Source organism: Enhydra lutris, unplaced genomic scaffold, assembly GCF_002288905.1.
Source record: "Enhydra lutris kenyoni isolate GAN:26980312 unplaced genomic scaffold, ASM228890v2 scaffoldscaffold94, whole genome shotgun sequence".
Taxonomy (NCBI): domain Eukaryota; kingdom Metazoa; phylum Chordata; class Mammalia; order Carnivora; family Mustelidae; genus Enhydra; species Enhydra lutris.
Genome location: NW_019154178.1, coordinates 1,249,578 through 1,267,962, shown reverse-complemented (window position 1 = coordinate 1,267,962; position 18,385 = coordinate 1,249,578). Strand labels below are relative to the sequence as shown.

The 18,385-nt window shown below is 60.1% G+C and overlaps 4 protein-coding genes across 8 annotated transcripts; 1 reads left to right on the top strand and 3 right to left on the bottom strand.

Moving 5' to 3' along the window:
• Nucleotides 1-3,206: 3,206 nt before the first annotated feature.
• Nucleotides 3,207-8,211, bottom strand: LOC111138813 (collagen alpha-2(I) chain-like). The gene is made up of 5 exons (XM_022490716.1): nt 8,204-8,211; nt 7,639-8,038; nt 4,592-4,794; nt 3,555-3,746; nt 3,207-3,230 (listed from the first exon to the last, which is right to left on the bottom strand). The coding sequence occupies exons 1-4, from the start codon at nt 8,209-8,211 to the stop codon at nt 3,677-3,679; spliced, it is 681 nt and encodes a 226-aa protein (XP_022346424.1). The 3' UTR covers nt 3,207-3,230; nt 3,555-3,676.
• Nucleotides 8,212-8,465: 254 nt separating this feature from the next.
• LOC111138897 (dolichyl-phosphate mannosyltransferase subunit 3) lies at nt 8,466-9,045 on the top strand. Its single transcript, XM_022490866.1, has 2 exons — nt 8,466-8,526; nt 8,700-9,045. The coding sequence occupies exon 2, from the start codon at nt 8,705-8,707 to the stop codon at nt 8,981-8,983; it is 279 nt and encodes a 92-aa protein (XP_022346574.1). The 5' UTR covers nt 8,466-8,526; nt 8,700-8,704; the 3' UTR covers nt 8,984-9,045.
• A 382-nt stretch (nt 9,046-9,427) lies between these two features.
• On the bottom strand, nt 9,428-11,751 carry LOC111138896 (solute carrier family 50 member 1). 4 transcript variants are annotated; one of them, XM_022490861.1, is made up of 6 exons: nt 11,603-11,751; nt 11,230-11,307; nt 10,984-11,107; nt 10,311-10,472; nt 9,935-10,054; nt 9,428-9,850 (listed from the first exon to the last, which is right to left on the bottom strand). In XM_022490861.1, exons 1-6 carry the CDS (start codon nt 11,680-11,682, stop codon nt 9,749-9,751), a joined length of 666 nt encoding a protein of 221 aa, XP_022346569.1. In that variant the 5' UTR covers nt 11,683-11,751; the 3' UTR covers nt 9,428-9,748. The 4 variants fall into 4 exon arrangements, with proteins under 4 accessions (XP_022346569.1, XP_022346570.1, XP_022346572.1 ...); XM_022490862.1 differs by having other exon boundaries at nt 10,311-10,454; XM_022490864.1 differs by having other exon boundaries at nt 9,430-9,850; nt 11,728-11,743.
• An 883-nt stretch (nt 11,752-12,634) lies between these two features.
• LOC111138977 (ephrin A1) lies at nt 12,635-18,255 on the bottom strand. 2 transcript variants are annotated; one of them, XM_022491032.1, is made up of 5 exons: nt 18,070-18,255; nt 14,673-14,968; nt 13,753-13,818; nt 13,564-13,614; nt 12,635-13,408 (listed from the first exon to the last, which is right to left on the bottom strand). In XM_022491032.1, exons 1-5 carry the CDS (start codon nt 18,159-18,161, stop codon nt 13,296-13,298), a joined length of 618 nt encoding a protein of 205 aa, XP_022346740.1. In that variant the 5' UTR covers nt 18,162-18,255; the 3' UTR covers nt 12,635-13,295. The 2 variants fall into 2 exon arrangements, with proteins under 2 accessions (XP_022346740.1, XP_022346741.1); XM_022491033.1 differs by lacking the exon at nt 13,753-13,818.
• Between the last annotated feature and the right edge of the window lie 130 nt (nt 18,256-18,385).

Below are 18,385 nucleotides of genomic sequence, written 5' to 3'. Positions count from 1 at the left end.
CAAGGCCGATTGGGGACAGCCTCAGCCCTCCACCCAGCCTATCTTGGGGCTCCTAGTTGTAGGTTACAGGCTTAACCTGCCAATTAACCCTGACAGGGGTATCCTACCCACTAATAAGCATCATTAAGTAAGGGGGCGTGAGGTCGTCATGGCTTCTGGAGGCCTGAAGGTGGGAAGGGCAAAGGCGCTAACCACTTGGCCCCTGCTCTCCTGGGCTCCACTCCACCCTGGCAGCTGGAGGCCCTGGGGACAGGGAGGCAGCGGGCCCCTGGAGGACAGGGGGAAGCCAGATGCTTCCTCCTGCTCCCTCACACGTGGCCCTGACACCCGCCTGCCCGCCAGCACCGCCACCAGCTCCGGAAACAGGAGTAAATAATACAGGGGGACGGGGCCTTGGGTGTGTGAGGAGCCCGGCAGAGGAGGCCACTCCAGCTGCTCCTGGCCCGGAGGCACAGGTCTGGGGGCCGGAGGTGGTGCCACCAGAGAGAAGGGCAGTGGGAAGGGGAGGTAAGAGAGCTCCCTAATCCCTGGCAGAGGCTGGACCCCTTCTGGACTGGCACTGGAGGGATGGGACACCGCAGGGTTGGACGGGGGGTGGGGGTGCCCAGGACAGGCGGGGAGCGACAGAGTCTGCGCCAGGCCTTGGCTCCAGCCCTTTCCGGCCCTTATTGTCCTTGGTGAGAACAGGACACAGTCTGGTTCCCACTGCCCGGCCCCCAAGCTCTGCTCCCCAGGGGCTTGGGAAGGATGTTGGGAAACAAGAGAAGGCCAGAGACTAATAGAGACAGAGATGCTGAGAGACGCAGAGACAGATACAAAGGGGAAAGGTTCAGTCAAAAGCCAGCACTGAAGTTCTTTGTGAGCTGAGAAGGCCTGGGCACTGTGGGAACCACAGAAGAATGGGAAGCCAGTGGGAGGCCTGCCCCGACACTCCTTCTTGACTTAGGGTCGGTCACAGAGCCGCCTCTTAGGTGGACAATGGCCGGAACCCTGGTACAGACGCCGGTGGTGGCACTTAACTGTTCGGCTTCAGGTAGCTTTCTTCGCCTCTCCCAACGAGTGGAAGCTCCTCAGGGGCAGGCCAGGATCCTGCTCCCTAACCTTGCCTCCCCAGGCCCCTGGGGCTGCGAGCAAGCTGGCCACACAGAGCTTGTGCAGAATATTTGCTCCAGTTCCTAGAGAGACAGGGAGGGAGGCCCCTGGTGGCCCTGGAGGGAGGCCCTGACATCACCCGCAGTGACAGCCGGAGGCTGGCAGGAAGCGCCCCAGGCCCTCCCCCAGCCCCTCTCCCCTGCCCCCTCCCCTCAGCCCCCTCTGCCCTGTCCCTCCCCCCAGCCTTTGCAACCCAGCGCTTGGGGTGGGGTGGGCGCCCTTCCCTCCAAAGAGTCTCTTCTACCCGGGCGACACAGCTGCCCCTGCACACGGTCCTGGCGTCTGGTGAGGCTCCAGGTAAGCCTCAGGATGAACAATGGAAACGTGTTTGAAGTGTTCATGTTTAACGACCAAATGCTTCTACTTTTTTTTAACTTTTAGTTTTCTGTTTATTTTTTTAAAATTTTATTCATTTGTCAGAGAGGGAGAGAGCGAGAGTGTGAGCCCGAGCAGGTGCAGGGGGAGCGGCGGCCAAGGGAGAGGCCGGCTCCCCGCCCAGCAGGGAGCTTGTGCGGACTGGATTCTGGGACCCTGGAATCATGACCTGAGCTAAAGGCAGACCCTTCACCGACTGAGCCACCCAGACGTCCCAAATGAACACTTTCTGACACAAAATTACAATATCATACAATCATGCTAGTAACAAGATTATTACAGGATTTTTAGGAAGTTTTCCTTCACGGGGAGCTGCAAGCCCTCTTTTTACAATATAAGGTCCTGTGATCATGGGCATCTCAGGTTCATGTGATTCTGTCTGTATGTATTTGGAGATCCCGAAACAGCAGGTCGGGTCCCTCGTATGGGGGCTCCTTCTGTCCCGTCAGAGGGCTGTGGTGTGCTGGGTGCAGAGAGAACAGGCCTCAGACCAATGGCCTCGGGTGTGAGGAGCTCTTCTCTGAAAACAGCCCTGCCCTCAGGCTGGAAGAGCAGGGGGCCCTGCCCATTTTAGGGTGAACCTGCACCGCAGGAGTAGGGGGGGCAGGAACACCCCTGCCCCTCTACTGGGCTTTGCTGGGCCCCCGGGGCTGCTGGGGCTGACCTCAGGGTGCTTCGCCGGGGTCGTTTGTAGGACAGAGGCGCTCGCTGGTGTGTGAGGGTCTAGGGGGAGCCTACCCCGGGCCCCTCCTCTTCCTGCCTCAGCCTCCAGCCCCCACTTCCAGCCTCTGTAGAGAGTTCCAGGTTCCAGACAGGACTCCGGACGGTGGGACTTGGGGCTTGAACTCGGGAGGACCTGCCTTCTGGTTTTGTCTTTGAACGCTTAGCCGGTGGAGGTTCTACGGCAAGCTGGGTGAGCCCAGACTGGACCCCCCAGAGCGAGTTCCGTTCCCTCACTGCCGTGTGGATGGTGAGCACTGGCGGCAGAGAGTCAGGCCTGGGAGGAGGGGCTGAGCGGTGCCGGGCATGGGACAAGCGTTCCCACGAGGACGTGCCCCTGCCCCCCAGCAGCGGATGGCCTTCAGACTTAACCCCCCGCCCTGGTGCTGCCCCGGGTCTCCAGTCTGCAGGGTGCCTGGGGGCGTCCGTGCTCACCCCTGCGGCCTGGCCCTCTGCCCCCTGCTCCCCACCAAGGTCAGGAGGAAGTCAAGGGTTTTTGTTTTTGTTTTTAAAGATTGTCTTTATCTATTTGAGAGAGGGAGAGAGAGAGAGTCTGGAGCAGACTCAGCCCTGAGCATGGAGCCCAACGAGGGTCTTGATCCCATGACCCTGAGATCATGGTCTGAGCCAAAACCAAGAGCCAGAGCCTCCACCGACTGAGCCCCCCTGCACCCTGGAAGTCAAGTTTTGACAGAGTGAGACCCTGTGGGCTTTGGATTTACCAGTCACTGCAATTGCGTGAGCCGGTTCCTTAAAATAAATTTCTTTCTGCATAACATGTCCATCCCATGAGCTCTGTTTCCCTAGGGAACCCTGACGGATATACCATTTTCGTGAAATAACATGCGGGAAGGTGAAGGAGAAGTTAAGATAAGCTGCTCAAGATTATAATGAAGGCGTGTCTGGCTGGCTCAATTAGGAGACTGTGTGACCCTTGATCTTGGGGTTGTGGGTTCAAGCCCCACATTGGGTGTAAAGATTATCTGAAAGTTAAAAAAAAAAAAAAAAGAAAGAAAGAAAAAACAATTTGGTACGTGAAGGAAGGGCTGCGGTTGAACTTCAGACCCTCAAGTTTCTTGAGCCAGTGTGGGTGCTGGCTCGGCCCAGCCCCTGGCCCCGGCTCCCCCCACGTCCTATGCTCACCCATCCCAGCTTGGCCTCTGCCGCTCCCGGTGCCTGGGCCGCGCTGTGTGCACGGCACCCTCCATCCCCCCTCTGCCCCTTACCTGGCTCTCCTTCCCCTCCTAACACCACTCATTACTTGGCACGTTAAATACCGATCTGTCTGTCTGTCTGCCACCACTTACTTCACCGAAGCAGGAAACGTCGGTTTTCACCGAATGCCTCACTGAAAGCCGGTGCTTTGTCTGGTCCCTTCCCTGGAACACGGCTCCAGGGAGGACAGGTGATTGGCACGTGTTAAATAGACTCAGGGTTCTTCGAGCAGCACAGCACGGTCAGGCCACATTGTGAGCTCTTCACGGGAACTCACCTTCCCCCTGCATCAGTTCCAAATGGGCCCAAAGACTAGAATCAGCCAGTCTGTCTCTGTGCGGCCAGGCCTATGACAGGGGCCTTCCTCCCTCAGGCTAGCATCTCCTCCAGCTCACCTCTGGGAAGCCCTGACTCACCCAGCCCCTCTGCCCCACCCAAGCAGCAGTGCCATCTCTGATCTCCCCTGGCCCCTCCAGCCTGGCTATAATGCGGGGAGTGTCCCTGTTAATTACACGTGTGTCTGTCCTGTTGCCTCTGTGGAGCTATGGGAGCCCTTGGGACAGGGTTGGAGGCCATGCAGCCTGACTAACTGGGGCCTCCCCCAAGGACTCAGTAATCAGCTTGGCCCCTGTGGGTGCCCAGAACGCTCAACCACCTCCCATCAGACACTCAGGCACACATGGGGGTCACGCACTCTTCTAGGGCTGAAGGCGCCCGACCTCAGGGACCAACACCCCGCCCCACAACACACATCCTTTCAAGGGGCCTCTAGCAGCCCACCCCAGTCTGCCTTTCCAGCCCCATCTCCTGCCACTCCCCCTCGAAGCAGTCTTCGTCCAAGAGACAGCCACAGAGAATTACACCCCGAATCTGGGCTTTGTTCAGGGTTCTCTGGGCCATGCGTGCCCTCCCCACATGAACAACTCTCACTCATCTTTCCAGTATCAGCCGGGGCTTCTGGGCCTCTGGAAGTCAGCCCTCCTCTGCATGGGTCTCATTTTGCATAGCTCCCCCCCAGTAGACTGTGGAATAAGGGCTCCCAGATTTGGAGCATGTCTTTCTCTTACCAAAGCTAACAAAAGCCGAAAACCCACACAAACCAGCTGAGCGATCCACAGGAGTAACTTACCTCTGAAGATGGAAGGGAGTCTGGGAGGGGCGCCCTCGGCCCTGAAAGGGGACCAGCTCCCAATGCAGACTTCCCGCGTGCGCACACTGTCGCCAGCATCCTACCGACATCAGCTCCTTTCCTCTCCAGGGCAAGCCCAGGAGGGAGGACCAACTATCGGCTCTACTATTTAGGCGGAAAAACTGAGGCTCCGGTTCATACGGCTAAAGAAAAGAAAGAGCAGAGACCCAGCCTCAGGACAACCAGACTCTAAACCCCACAAGCCCCAAAATATATACATGTATGTATTTTGTTTTAAGAGGCTCCATGCCCAACATGGAGCCCGATTTGGGGCTTCAACTCATGACACTGCGATCAGGAACTGAGTTGAGATCAAGCGTCAGAGCTTAACCAACTGGGCCCCCCAGGCACCCCTAAAAGCCCAGACTTTTATCTACTGAGCCATAGTGCCTCTCATACGCTACTATAATCACGTGTAGCATGTCCTACGGCTCCAGAAGAGGGATGGTCTGCAAAAAGACTGAAGGGGAAGGAGTTGGACGGTAAGAGTCTGCCGGCTTCTGCTGGGCACTATCCATGGCCAAGGACGCTGTGTGCAACAGGTGGGAGTCTCTGGAGTGGTTCTAGTTCCCGGGACCAGGAGAGCTGGGCCGGTCTCCCTGGAGACCATGAGATGGGAACCTGTCCTTCCCCCTGTCCCTTCGGCTTTACTTTTAGAGAAGCGTTGTTAGGTTTCTCACACTGTGCTGGGTCCTGGAGCCACACTGTCCCTGGGCGAGCCGCGCAGGGAAGAAAAACTGATCACGCTTAGTGCGAGCTGTGGAAAGAGCCCGGGTGCTCCGAGGAGGAAGATGGTGGCCAACCCTGCAACCTTGAAGGACATGAAGCTTGAGTGGAACACAGAGAAATAGGGACCCACATTTTCTTTTTTTTTTTAATTTTTAAAAAGATTTTATTTATTTATTTGACAGACAGAGATCGCAAGTAGGCAGAGAGGCAGGCAGAGAGAGAGGAAGGGAAGCAAGCTATGTGGGGCTCAATCCCAGGACCCTGAGATCATGACCTGAGTGGAAGGCAGAGGCTTAACCCACTGAGCCACCCAGGAGCCCCATTAACTTTCTTTTTCAAATGGTAAGCTAGTTGCAAATGGTTTTTAAATCCTTAGTCTTCCCTTACTTGCTAGAGCTGCCATCTCTATTATATGCAAATTGGTACATTTTCAAAAATCTATTTCTTCACTTTTTATTGTGATGCACTGATCTAGGGAGAGAAGCGCTATACAGGGGTGGCAGAGTCGGCAAGCTCAGAGGTCACATTATGTGGGGTTTGTGTCATGGTCTCATTTGTGACATGGAGATACAGTCCCCACTCCATATGGGCCTGTAGAAAACTGAATGAGACAATGCACGACAGCACTCAGTCAGTGAATGTCAGTTGCAGTGATGACCCCTCTCTTCCCCCTCCTGGACCAGGAACCAGGAGGTTGAAACCACTAAGCACCGAGCCTCGAGAAGGATGGCATGGTTCTTCTACTCACTATCTGCCGGACCTTGGGCAAGTTACCATTCACCATCTGTCTGTTTCAGCTTCTTCATTTATATATGGTCATAGAAAGGATCTACTGCAACATTCTGTGAAAATTAAACACGACAATGTCCCATAGGGCACAGCATATCATAGCCCTTCAATGAATGTTTATTTTTCTGCTGATTATTATTATAATGCTGTAATTTATTATCTGTCTTTATGTGTTGTAGGGCAAACTCCTCCTCATTATCTTTCCCAAAAAACTGTTCTTGGGAGTGGCAGTCTTTCTGGGCAGGTCTACTGGGGATGGACAAACAGAATTTCTGGATCTACAGAGTTGACAGCTCACCGCTGAACGGCTCTGGAAGGGATTATGACCAGGGAGGTCTTGAGTGAACAACGAGGAGCATTTCAGATGGAAAGGGAAGTGGGTGGAGGGGGGCTTTGAAGTTCATATAGAAAAAAAAATTTTTTTTTTAAATTTTATTTACTTTTTTGACAGAGAAAGCGCACAAACAAGGGGAGCTGCAGACAGAGGGAGAGGTGAGGAGAGGGACTCCAAGGTGGCGCTCGATCCCAGCACCCTGAGATCATGACCTGAGCAGAAGGCAGACCCTTAGCAGATGCTCAACCCACTGAGACACCCTGGTGCCCCTCTTATAACAAAAAAAATTTTTTAATCTGAAAGGGTTTTTTTTAAGATTTTATTTATTTGACAGAGAGAGATCATAAGTAGGCAGAGAGGCAGGCAGAGAGAGAGCGGGAAGCAGGCTGCCCGCTGAGCAGAGAGCCCAACGCGGGGCTCGATTCCAGGACCCTGAGATCATGACCTGAGCCACCCAGGAGCCCCTCTTATAGCAAATTTTTAGAAAGGTTTTTGTCTTTTTGCTTTAACAACAGAATCTGCATAGTGTAAAAAGCAAACTCGTTTTCCAAAGGCACTTAATGAAACCCCCACCCCCCGCCCCGTTCTCCAGTTCTCCTGAGCACTGCTCCGTAAGCCCCGCCCGGGGTTCTTGGCGGCCTCCCTGGGGTACACATCATATTTCTTAGTCAAGTGCTCATACATTTATTTCCTCTCTTCCATTTTAGACATAACTGACCGCCTGCCATGGAAGGTGAGGTTATGGGTCTCTCTACCCATGACCCCCTCATACCTTCCCCTCCCCCACCCACTCAATTCAAATACATCCCCGAGTTTCCTCCCCTCCATGCTCGGCGCTTGCATTATCAGGGCCGGGAACGCAGTCCTCCAGCGGAGCTACCCCGCCCCTACCGAGACTGCGCCTCCGTACAAACGGCTTTTGTCAGTTAACATCAGGTGCGGGCGGCTGAGAGGTGCGGGTCTCCGAAATCTGGAGCCCCCAGGGCGGCCAGCTCTGAGCGGCGGGTCGCTGGGCCGGGGGCGGCCTCCGTCTCCTCCCTCCGCGCAAAGCTTCAAGTGGGGGCGTCTGGACGCGACGCTCTGTGTTTATCTTAATTACGTAGTTATCTATTACATAATTCTCTAAATTAATTACCTTAATTTCGTAGTTACCAGGTGGGCCCTCGGCCCCGGCTCGGCCCAGGCTTGCGGATGCCGTCGCCGAACTCACGCTCGGCTTGAACCCGCCTTTAACTCTGCGCTGAGCTCGGTCCTTCCCCACACCCCGTTCTGGCCGGTTCCCGGGTCTGCTGAGCGGCCCGCGCCCCCCGGGTGTGCTCCGGTCAGCCGCAGGGGTCCTCCGTGGGCAGCTGTCGTCCGTGCCCTTCCCCTGAGGCCCAGCGTCGCCGGGCCCTGCCCGCGCGCCCGCCGCGAACCCACCCCGAACACCGCTGGGTCCACACCCGCGACTCCGCAGGTGGCCCCCGGCCCCAGCGCGTCTTTCCTGGGAGCTCCCCCACCCCCGGCTGCGGGCGGCACCGCGGCTCCCCGCGTCTCTTCACAAGTGCGACGACCCCGTCCTAACAGCGCTCTCGAGGCGCCGCGGTCAGTGGTCCAGGCCTCTGCTCCGGGCCGGGGGCGCGCGCGGCTCCGTTTCTCCGAGGTCCAGCCCGGTGACCACGGAACGTCCCCCGAAGGGAAGAAGACGTGCACCGGATTACATGCCCATCTCCTTGCAGAGTTTGAGGCTGTCCTCGGCAGGACGCCAGCCAGCGGGAGGCGGAGCCCCGAGGGGCAGAAGCGCCACCGGAGCCCCCGGGCCCTCGGGCCGCAATCGGCCGCTCGCCCAACGCAGCGGCCACTCACGCGGCGGCCGCCCCTCCCCCAGGAACCACCGCACGGACTACAGCTCCCAGAAGGCCGCGCGCAGGCGGCGCGAGAGCCGCCTCCGCGCGGACTACAACTCCCAGAAGGCCGCGCGAGCCGAGAGGACTTCCGGACGCTGATGTCGGAGCCGCGCCGGGCTGGCAGGATCGCGGCGGAGGTGAGTGCGGGTTGAGGCCCGAAAGCGGGGCGCGAGCTGGGCGCGAGCAGCAGCGGAGCGGTCCTGGGGTCAGCTGTTACGGAGGGTGGGTGAAGGGGACAGAGAACTGATCTCAGGCAGAGAGGGGGTGGCGGGGCGGAAGGGACCGCGAGCCCCGCTTTCTCTCCCCGCAGTGCCCATGACGAAGTTAGCGCAGTGGCTTTGGGGACTGGCGCTCCTGGGCTCCACCTGGGCGGCTCTGACCACGGGAGCCCTGGGCCTGGAGCTGCCCTCGTCATGCCGGGAGGTGCTGTGGCCGCTGCCGGCCTACTTGCTGGTGTCCGCCGGCTGCTACGCCCTGGGCACTGTGGGCTACCGCGTGGCCACTTTCCATGACTGTGAGGACGCCGCTCGCGAGCTGCAGAGCCAGATCCAGGAAGCTCGGGCCGACTTGGCGCGCAGGGGCTTGCGCTTCTGACATCCCGGCCTTGTTCCCCCGCAGCCTCTCTCCCGCCTCCCATTAAAGAGCTTATTTTCTAACTCCGTCTCGTTTATGGGGAGCGGGAGCTGGGGATTCCGTGTCCCAGCCGTGGGGGAGGGGGCGCCTTCCTGGGGTCACCTCCGCTTTTATCTAAGCATCCTTGTCTGTGTCCCGCTTCCTTCCTTGTTCCGAAGGAGGCAAAGGCCCCGACTCAAGATCTCTCGAGAGGGAACTGTCATCTCACTTTCTTGGTCCTTTTGACCCCGACAGGAAGGACTTCTGGAAGTCCTAATTCTGTTCATTATGCCCAGGCTCCAATCTCTGAAGGCCTTCCTAGGGCTCTTCGCCGTCCTGGTTCCTTCAGATTCGTCTTCTGAGCCGACCCCAGCCCGTGGAACAACTGTGGATCGGGCAGTGCACCTTCTGCCCGTCACCAGAGCAGACAGGTTGAGAATCACCAAACAGAGACTACGCTTTGATGGGCAGGGGTGGGAATGATTTATTTTAAGGCACATTCTAAGGATTTCACCTCAAGGTCCACAATTTAAAAATATAATCTATAAAAAATAAGTGATTCATCTCCCAAGTCCCAGCCAATCTTCCAAGCAAAACACTTTCTTTGGTCCCTCGGTTCTCAGAGCCGTCTTTTTCCTTTCCACAACCCGCTGTGCTCATGGAGCCAGTCAGCAGAAACAGCTGCAACAAGGAGCTCTCTTTGGTAGCAGGTTGGCCTTAAGGTGCCCAGGGGTTGGGTGAACTCCCTCAGGTCTGCAGGAGCGGGTGGCTCCTGTCCTGCTCCCGGGAATACTTCCAGAAAAGCCAGAGGCGAATGACGCTGGTGAGGACCCCTGGTAGGTTGGGCACCTGAAGTCACAAGGGCTGCTGTGAGGAGAGGGGCTGATTCTCCACGGTGCACACCTGTCACCCGTCCCGCTCTGCTCAGCTTACCATGATGTAGGGATCGCCTAGTCGAAACCCATAGAGGGTCCAGGAGGCGGAGGTGAGGAGGGTAGCAATGGTGAGTGGGAAGGAGAGACGCTGGGTTGATCTTGTCTGAATGATCTTGGCCTGCGGAATGAGGTTGGAAGACCCCTATTCCAGACACACCGTAGAGCTCCCACTTGTCTACGAATTTCCTCAGTAAAAGGGTCAAACTCCTCTCTGATCTTCTGCTACCTAGCCTTTCCCTCTTGCCTCCCACTCACCTACCACTACTGCCCTGTCTTCCAGGATCTTCCCTCCTTCGGAGGGTAAGCTACAGCCTCTGGCTAAGGGACCCTGACCGTCCTCATTGCCCCCACTTCCCTGGACAGCGCCCACTCACCAAGTCAGCCAGTGGTGAGAGGTACATGCTGATGGTGAAGACGCTGCAGAAAAGGCCGAGCTGCTGGAGCCGGGCCTCCAGGTTGGGCACCAGGAGCCCAAAGTATCCAAAACCCAGGAGAAGGACCCCCAGCAGGGTCGCAGTCTGGAGGAGCACCGGACGCTGCAGGGGAGAGAGTAGCCTTCCTTCTAGATGTTTCCAGCAGCCCTCTTGGACCCACTGACCTTGGGCTAAGCCTCTTTCCCACCAGTGACAAACACATGTCCCATCCCCCACAGCACTAGCGGCTTCTAGGAGAGAAGGGGTTTGTTTCTGTTTTCCGTGTGAATTTGGTACACACAGTAGTAACTTAATAAATGCTGGTATGATTGGGGAAGCATAGCTAATCAGCTCATTTCTCAGCCACTGGCCCTGACTGAAGGAACTATCAGAGACATGCCCAGTCCCTCAGCTAGCTGGGCGGCAAGGCACCATCAGGCCGGGCAGAGCTACCAGCCTGCCAGAAACGCGGGGCGCGGTGCTCTGTGAGTGTCAGACGGCGGCTCCACGGAGGAAGGAGGACTGCGAGGCTGCAGGGCCTTCCAGGAAAAGGTGGCAGTGCCGGCCTCTCCTACCATTCTGGGAAGCCCGGCAGGGCGCGCGGCAGAGAGGCGGGTCCGCGGGAGGGCTCTACCTTCCGAGGGCAGTAGTGCAGGTACACCAAGATATACGCGGTCTGAAGCACGGCGCCCGTGGCGTTGACGAAGATTAGGGTTCCGTCACCCTTCAAGGCCCCGTAACTCATCCAGCTCAGGTTGCTGCAGGGTGGACAGGAGGGTCGTTCGCCACGGGGATGAGGATGGGAGGGGGACCCCAAGGGGCCTCTTCAGCGTTCCTCCCCACTCCCAACCTTTCCCGCCGCAAACGTCGCCCGTCTCACTTGATGTCGGTGGTGAGAAAGGGCAGGAACTGGACACTGTCCACGCTCCGGGTCGTCCGCATTTGCCTGAGGTCCGAGCTGTAACGGGCCCCGAAAGCAGAGGTGAGAGATGGGAAGGGAGAACCAAGCTGCTGGGGAGTCGAGATCCCCGATGCCTGTGGTCGTCCTCGGACAACTGCAGGTCCCGCCCCCGCCCGCAGCTCTCTGGCTTCTCTCTCAAGTGCCCAGCCTCGCCCATGTGCCCTGGATCCCTCGACCCGAAGCCACTTTGACCCAGGTTTCCGATGCAGCCCGGAGCTGCGGCCACCTCTCTGTCCCCGCTCTCCCTTCCTGACTTCCAGTCCTGCCCAGCCTCGCCCGGCCGCGCTCTCACAGGCCGGTGGAGTACATGGCGAGGGTGAAGAGCACGCAGGCTCCGGAGAGGAGCGAGTCGGCCGCGCCGCCCGCCTCCATCTCCCCCTGCGTCGGATCCTGGGCCCCGCGGCCGCGTCCGCTTACTGGGCCGGAGCCCGCGCCGCCGGAGGGGCCCCGCCCCTGCGTCGGGGCCCCTCCCCCCGCGCGCCGCCGTCCGCCGGAAATGGGCCCTCAGCCCCGCCCACAGGACGTCCCGCCGGAACCAGGCCCCGCCCCCGCCGCCAGGCCCCGCCCCTGGGGTCCGCGCCCTAGAGAGGACGGGCACCCGCCGCCCCTCGCTCTCCGCTCACCCCGACTCACCCGGACCCCATCCTCAAGTCTCTGGCGCGTGAGCCGTCGTGGCCGACCTCAGTTGCCGGACCTGTCCCGCCCGGAGCCCGGATGGCAACCTCACCTGCCCGGGCTCTCCCCTGGTTTGTCGAAGCCTCTTCCCAGCGTCTCCCCTAAATAAGGGGGCTTGCTGGGAATCACAGTCTGTCAGGCCCTCTGCCTTCCGCACACTGCCAACTTCGGGTGACTGGGCCGGTGGGCTGGAGCGCTGCCGCTGACCCCGCAGTCCAGCCGGCAGGACCCGCTGCTGACAGCTCCCCCTGCAGCCGCCCACGGCCCACTCGCGCCGGTTGCTGCAGCTGCGGGACGAGGCGGCCGGCCGTGCCTCAGCCGGCGCTCCCCTGGCGCATTCAACAGCAGGAGCCCCTAACAGTTTGCCAAAGCCCAGCGCTGCCGGCGTGGGATGCAGCCTGGAGCCCCAGAGACTGCCGCGTGGCGCACGGAGGAGGAAGCACCCCAGCCTTTGGTGCTGGCCGGGGACATGTATTCTTTCCAGAGGGAAGGAAGAAAATTGAAGCCGAGTTGCTACCTGGTGTCCCACAGAGCCTAGCACATGGCGGGGACTCAGTGGTCCTAAATTAGGAGGGGGTGGGGGAGCAGACAAGCATGTCCAAATAAAGAAACAAGATTGCTTTATTTTTCTGTATAAAAAAAACTCCAGTTGTAGAAATCACAGACACATATTAAGTTTATGTACAGATCCTGTACGCGTGGGCCCTGCCCTTGCAGCTACACTCTAGGCACGGGGTGGCACAGCCCCCCTGCGGGCACCGCTCTGGGCAGTGCTGCCCCCAGCTGGGACTGGATGCAGTGCCTGCTTACAGACCTCTCCATAGCAGCTCCAAAGACTTCCTGAAGCCTCGGGAGAGATGCCGGGTCAGCCCAAGCACGCTGCCTCTCTGCTCTCTGGCTCCCAAGCATGGAACCGTCTGGTGCTTTTCTGACGGTCAGTTCATCTGGCCATCCCGGCTCTCTCTGGAGGGGCATCTCTGCCAAGTTCAGTGTCCGCCTTAGTGGTCCAGCTCGGCCCCTACAGTGCTCTTCTTAAGAGGCCATGTCCGCACGGCTCGTTTCTTTGGCTTGAGGTCAGGAATGGTGGGGAAAGGACTGTCCCCACTTCTTTGTCTGTCCCTGGGGGTGGAGCCAGGGAAGGCACTGGCAGCTTTGATGAGCTCCTTTGGGTCAAACCCTTAATACCCATTTTGAGGCTGCTGAGTGGCAGCTTGTGCTTGTGGCGGGAATGGTTCCCAGGACAGGTGAGGGACACCTCTGTCCTGCCTCCTAGCCCCGTTCCGATCATCAGGTCAGACGTGGCACACCCCTCACGGGGCCTGCAGCAGCAGCAGCGGCAGAAGCAGCACAGCCCAGGCCAGTGGGAAGAGGCGGGGAGCGGCACTGTGACCGATGCTGTGGAGAACCTGTGCATCTGGATCATCTGCAAGGTGAGCGGCCAGTGCCCCCAAGGTGAGCGGCCCTACTGCGGCCCTGGCCCCCAGCTCCATGTGGTTCCCCCAGCCCCCGCCTGGCAAGGGAGCCGCCTTCTATACCTCCGTGAGCAGACCCCAGGCCCAGTCTGCTCCAGCTACCTACCTGCCAGAAGTCTCTTCTCCTGGGGGTTGATGTGGGCCTGAGGACTGTGAGCTGAAAGGAAGAGTGGTGGCTGATCAGGGCCTGTCCCGGGGAGGTGAGTGGGCGGGACTTCCCTGCCATCCCAGGTCACTAGCCCAGGCCCCCCGCACACAGCTGGAGGAAGGAGGCGCACAGGGCTCTGACACTCACTGGTTTTGCCATTGACGGTCACCTTCAGCCTCAAGCACTGGTCCTCCTGGAGGTGGATGGGTTTGGCTGCAAGACAGACCCGAGCAGAGCATTAAGGAAGGAAACGTCTTTGGGAGAAAACACAAGTGCAAATGCCCCCTCTTCCCGCTCATCTGTGAGTCTCACCTTCCTTGTTTGCCCCCTTTCTGCCTCCTGTTCAAGCTCCCACTCTTTGCAATGACTCTTGGCTTTGGAGGTGGCGCTAAAAAGCACACAGACCCTGTCTTCTTGCCACAGTCCGTCCTCCACTCGCCCCAGCCTGAAGTTGGCGGACGCCTTCACACGATGCTCCCCCTAGCCAGGCCCCACTGAGCAGATCTTCTAACTCCTGAAGCCACCAGGGCCTCTCCACTGGTCTTAGGACGGAGTCCAACTCCTCCGCACTTCCCAGGCCCCCGTGACGAGCCCAGTCCACTTCTCCCCACTGCAGGGCCCCTCCTGCCGCGGCCAGACCGAGCCGTATGGAGGTCCCTGAAGACGTCATGGTCCCTCTGCACGTGTCCCCTTGTGCCTGGCCAGAGCCTCTGCTTGTTCTAAGCTCTTGGGTTATCTGCCCCAGGAACACGTCCCTGAGCCTCCAGAGCCCAGCAGGACCCACATCACTTCCCCAAGGCTATGAATCCTCATAGCCCGCTGTTCTAATGGTCAGTGCCCCGTGTGTGTCACTTTCCAGCTTTCTGGAGGACAGGGACCCTACAGTGTTTCATCTCTGTGCCTGCTGTGCAGAGTGGAGCGCCTCATACACAGCAGCTCATGCCACGCTGTCACACGAACGCATGAAAACAGTTCGGGATGGGAAGGAGCCATGTGCGGCTCTGTACTGAGCACGTGCCTCCCACTGGCCTGGCCCCAGGAGGCTGGCACGCGAACCGAGGACTCACAGATGTAGTAGTAGCTGTGCCCCTCCTTGAACTCCTTGCCCAGGGTGAAGGGCGTGAAGCGCTGGAATTTCTCCGACAGCTTCTCTGGGCCATGCCTGGCGCTGGGCTGGTCGCACTGCCAGCGGACCTGGTCTTTGGACAGGGGCTGGCACAGCCGGTACTGCTCGAGCTCCACCAGGTACAGGGTGTACTGCTCCATGGCGGCCTCAGCCACCGTGTGGTCCTCGTAATGCGGGCAGATGATGTCCAGGTAGTCATTTAGCTGCACGTGGACCGTGTAGTCCTCACTCCGGAACCTGCGCGGGCGTGGCGAGAGAGAGCCGGCGGTCACTCGGGGGCCTGGCTGGGGCTGCGAGCTTCCAAATGTTCACTGGGCCCCACGAAGATTTTTCCAGAATCCCAGCTCTCCTTATTTATGGCTCTTGACCTCTTCGGGATCTTTACACCATCTTCAAACACGCCTGCCCCCCAGCACTACCTCTTGCTCACCCTCTAAATAGTGTCTGCTTTAGTGCCCTTTGGGTACCAAAGCACTTCGCATGGCCTCCACATCGTCGCCCACGGAAGGGCCCCTGGCGGTGTCCTGCTCTTCTCCGGGAAGCACTTCCCCAAAACTGTCCTCCCAGTGGCTCTTTAAAATGCTGTCAGCCCTCAGTATGAGACCCTTCCGGGCAATCGGGGCCAAGGAACCCCGGCTCTCTCGCAGCACCTGCGGCTTTGGGGTCCCCCACTCCTGGCCATTGCCCCCCCCACCCCCAGCCCCAGCCCCTGGGTGCATTCACAAGGGTCAACTGAACCGCCATCCCCAGCACGCCGGGCCCACAGCAAATCCCCTGCCTGCTCCTCGCTTTGGGCTCAGGCCTCCTTGTCCGCTTCTCCCAAAGCACCCCAGACCTCCCAGTCCCTTTACTTCCAGAGCCACGCTGCCCCTCCGAGGAAGAGCGCCTGGAGGCCTCGCTGGGAGGCCTTTTCTTCACCCGCCAGCCCTGGGGCAGCCAGCTCCCTCCCGCAGGCCCCTCGGGCTCCAGCCGGGCGGCCCCGACACCTGGCTCCAGCCGGGCGGGGCGGGATCCTGGCGGGCGAGGGGTCTCCCCCGCCCGCCCTCTGAGCGGGTCAGCGGCTCTGAACTCCCCGGCGCTGCCAGCGGGACTCAGCACTGTTGGCTGCCAACCGACGCGGCGGCCCGGCTAGGGGGAGGGCAGGAGTTCGGCGGGAGGCCTCTGGGGTGGGCACCCCTTGACCCGGCCGCGGGCCCCCCCCTTCCCCCACCGCGGCCGGGCCTGGGGGCCCCGTGCCAGCGCTCGCCCGGCTACCCCGGGCTCCTCCCCCACGGGGACGCGGCGAGGGGGGGGGTCGCGGTGGCGGAGGGGGAGGGGAGGAGGCGCGCGAGTGAGGGAGAGGCTTTTAAAATTCCTCTCTGGAGAGATAAACAGAGAAGCCATTTCAGAACAGGTATTTCAGCTCTGGGCCTGGCGTCTTTCCCCCATTCCCGTGACGGGCACTGACTCATTCCTCATCCACCCCTGCCACCCGCCCCAGCACTCATGAGAACCTGCGAGCATCTACCTTGCCCAGCGTGCATGCCCCCCCCCCCCCCCGACCCCGGGGCCACGACCTGCCCTGTGCCCGGTCCGACCCTGCAGGCCCAAGGAGCTGGCGGGTCTGAGTGGGCGGGGCACCGAGGAGCCCGAGGCGCGGCTCCCGGCAGCCCTGCCCTCCTGCCCCAGCTGCGCACCACCCACCACCCCACTCCCCCGCCCCGGCCTGGGGCCTGGGGCCTGGGGCCTGGAGATCCCGCTGATGCCCACTGCCCTGAGTCACCCTGGCCGGCCTCACCCCCAACCAGCTCCTGGCCCCCTCATCAGTGCTGCAAGCTGACCCGGCCTGGCCGCCTGTGCGCTGCACCCTGCCTGGCTTCTCTTCAGTCCTGCGGCTGGAGGGGTGTGTGTGTGTGTGTGTGTGTGTGTGTGTGTGTGCACGTGAGGCCAGATGGACAGGGCAGAAGCTGTGCTTGCTGGGGACACCCATGACTGCCCTCTTGGGAGTACAATCTGTTCCACTCAGTGCTCCTCTGACTCTGGCTCCCGTTCTGGGAAAGGGGGGCAGCAGCGGCGTCAGGGAAGGCCGGGAGGGGGGCAAGGAAGAGGCTCCTTCCTGAAAGAGAGGAAATCTGGGAGCTTGGGAACGGAAAAGGCCAGGTTCCCCCCTCCCTACTCATGGCTTCCTGCCCCTCCTCCTCCTCCAGCCAGCACCTGGCATGGGCATAAACAGGGACTTCGCTCTCTCCCACTAGGACAAGATCGGAGCGAGGAGCTGAAGAACAGGAAGCCGACGGTGGAGAGGGCTGACCTGGCTGCCCCTGTGGCCAGTGGGCAAAAGGGCACTGGCCTCTGGGGTTGGCAGCTGGCTGTTCCCTCCCAGACCCACAAGCCCCAGCCCACAGACCCCCACCAGGCAGTGTGGCCGCAGGGTCAGAGGAGGCTGGCACAACATTTTTCTCAAGGCGGGGGCAGGCGTGCTAGGGCTGGGGGTGGCCAAGCTGAGTGGAGTGTTTTTCCTGACCCCAAGCAGCCCAGCCCCCTTCCCTGCTCCACCCTGCCCCCCTCTCCCCTCTTCCCACAAATATTGTTCCCTTAACTTCAGAAAACTCAAGGGCAAGAACAAAGGGTCCAAAGGGGCTTCTTCCTCCCAAGACCACTTGCCTCCCAGCTCTAAACCTGCCTGGGAGAAATTAACTCCTTCCTGCCCAGAGCCCTCTGTCACCCTTTTAACCCATTCCACTCCTTCTGAGCCTTTCCCCTGCCCTCCCTCTGCCCCCCCATCTCATAAACAGGTGACTCCCTCAGCCTATGTACACACCGCATGTGCCCCTGTTATGCCGATTGGGAAGACGCCTTGTGTGTGGAGGGGGGGCTCCCCAGGGTCATCTCAAACACAGAACACAGACGCTAAAAGTGGGAAGGCCAGGTCCTGAGGGGGCCTGAGGGGGCCTGCTGAGGGGTCCTTCCAGGATTGCAGTGACCATTCTGCTTACGCCTGATGTCACATCAGGTACCTGTCCCTGTGGGCAGATGTCCAAGTGACACACAGAAGCTTGTGGCAGAAGGGCCTAGAACAAGAGCCCTGGCCGGCAGGGATTGTTCAGCAAGCGCCCCTCACTTCAGGGTAACAGAGGCGCCCGAGAGAAGGAAAGGAAGGGCAGAAAGATCCCTGTGCAAATAGTCAAGGGAAGGTTCCTGCCCAGGGGTGGGGTACTCCCCCCGGAGAAGGGAGAGGAAAAAAGTCTACGGAATCCCTCCCGCCTCTGGTCAGGGTCTGGCCGGGACAGTTACCGGGGCCAGGGGGGCTCGGGGTGGGCAGTGCCACCCGGGCTGCCGGCCGGAGATTCGGGGCTTACTTGGGGTTTGAACTGTTCCAGAAGACGGTGTGGCGGTCGGCAGCGGCCAGACTGCAGCACAGACCCAAGAGCGGGGCCCAGAGGAACTCCATAGCGCTGGGCCTGGCCCGGCCGGGCGAGGACGAGGGGATCCTCCGGGTCCGGGTTCCCGCGGGATGTCTCGGCGGCGCCCTCTGCACCGCGCACGGCTCTGGCCCCTCCGCCGGGCGACTCCGCCTTTTGGGCCGGCGCCGCCCGCCACCCCGGCCCGCCCCCGGCCCCGCCCCACCCCGCCCGGAGCGCGGCGGCCGCCGGGCTTGGGGGCTGGGAGGTGGAG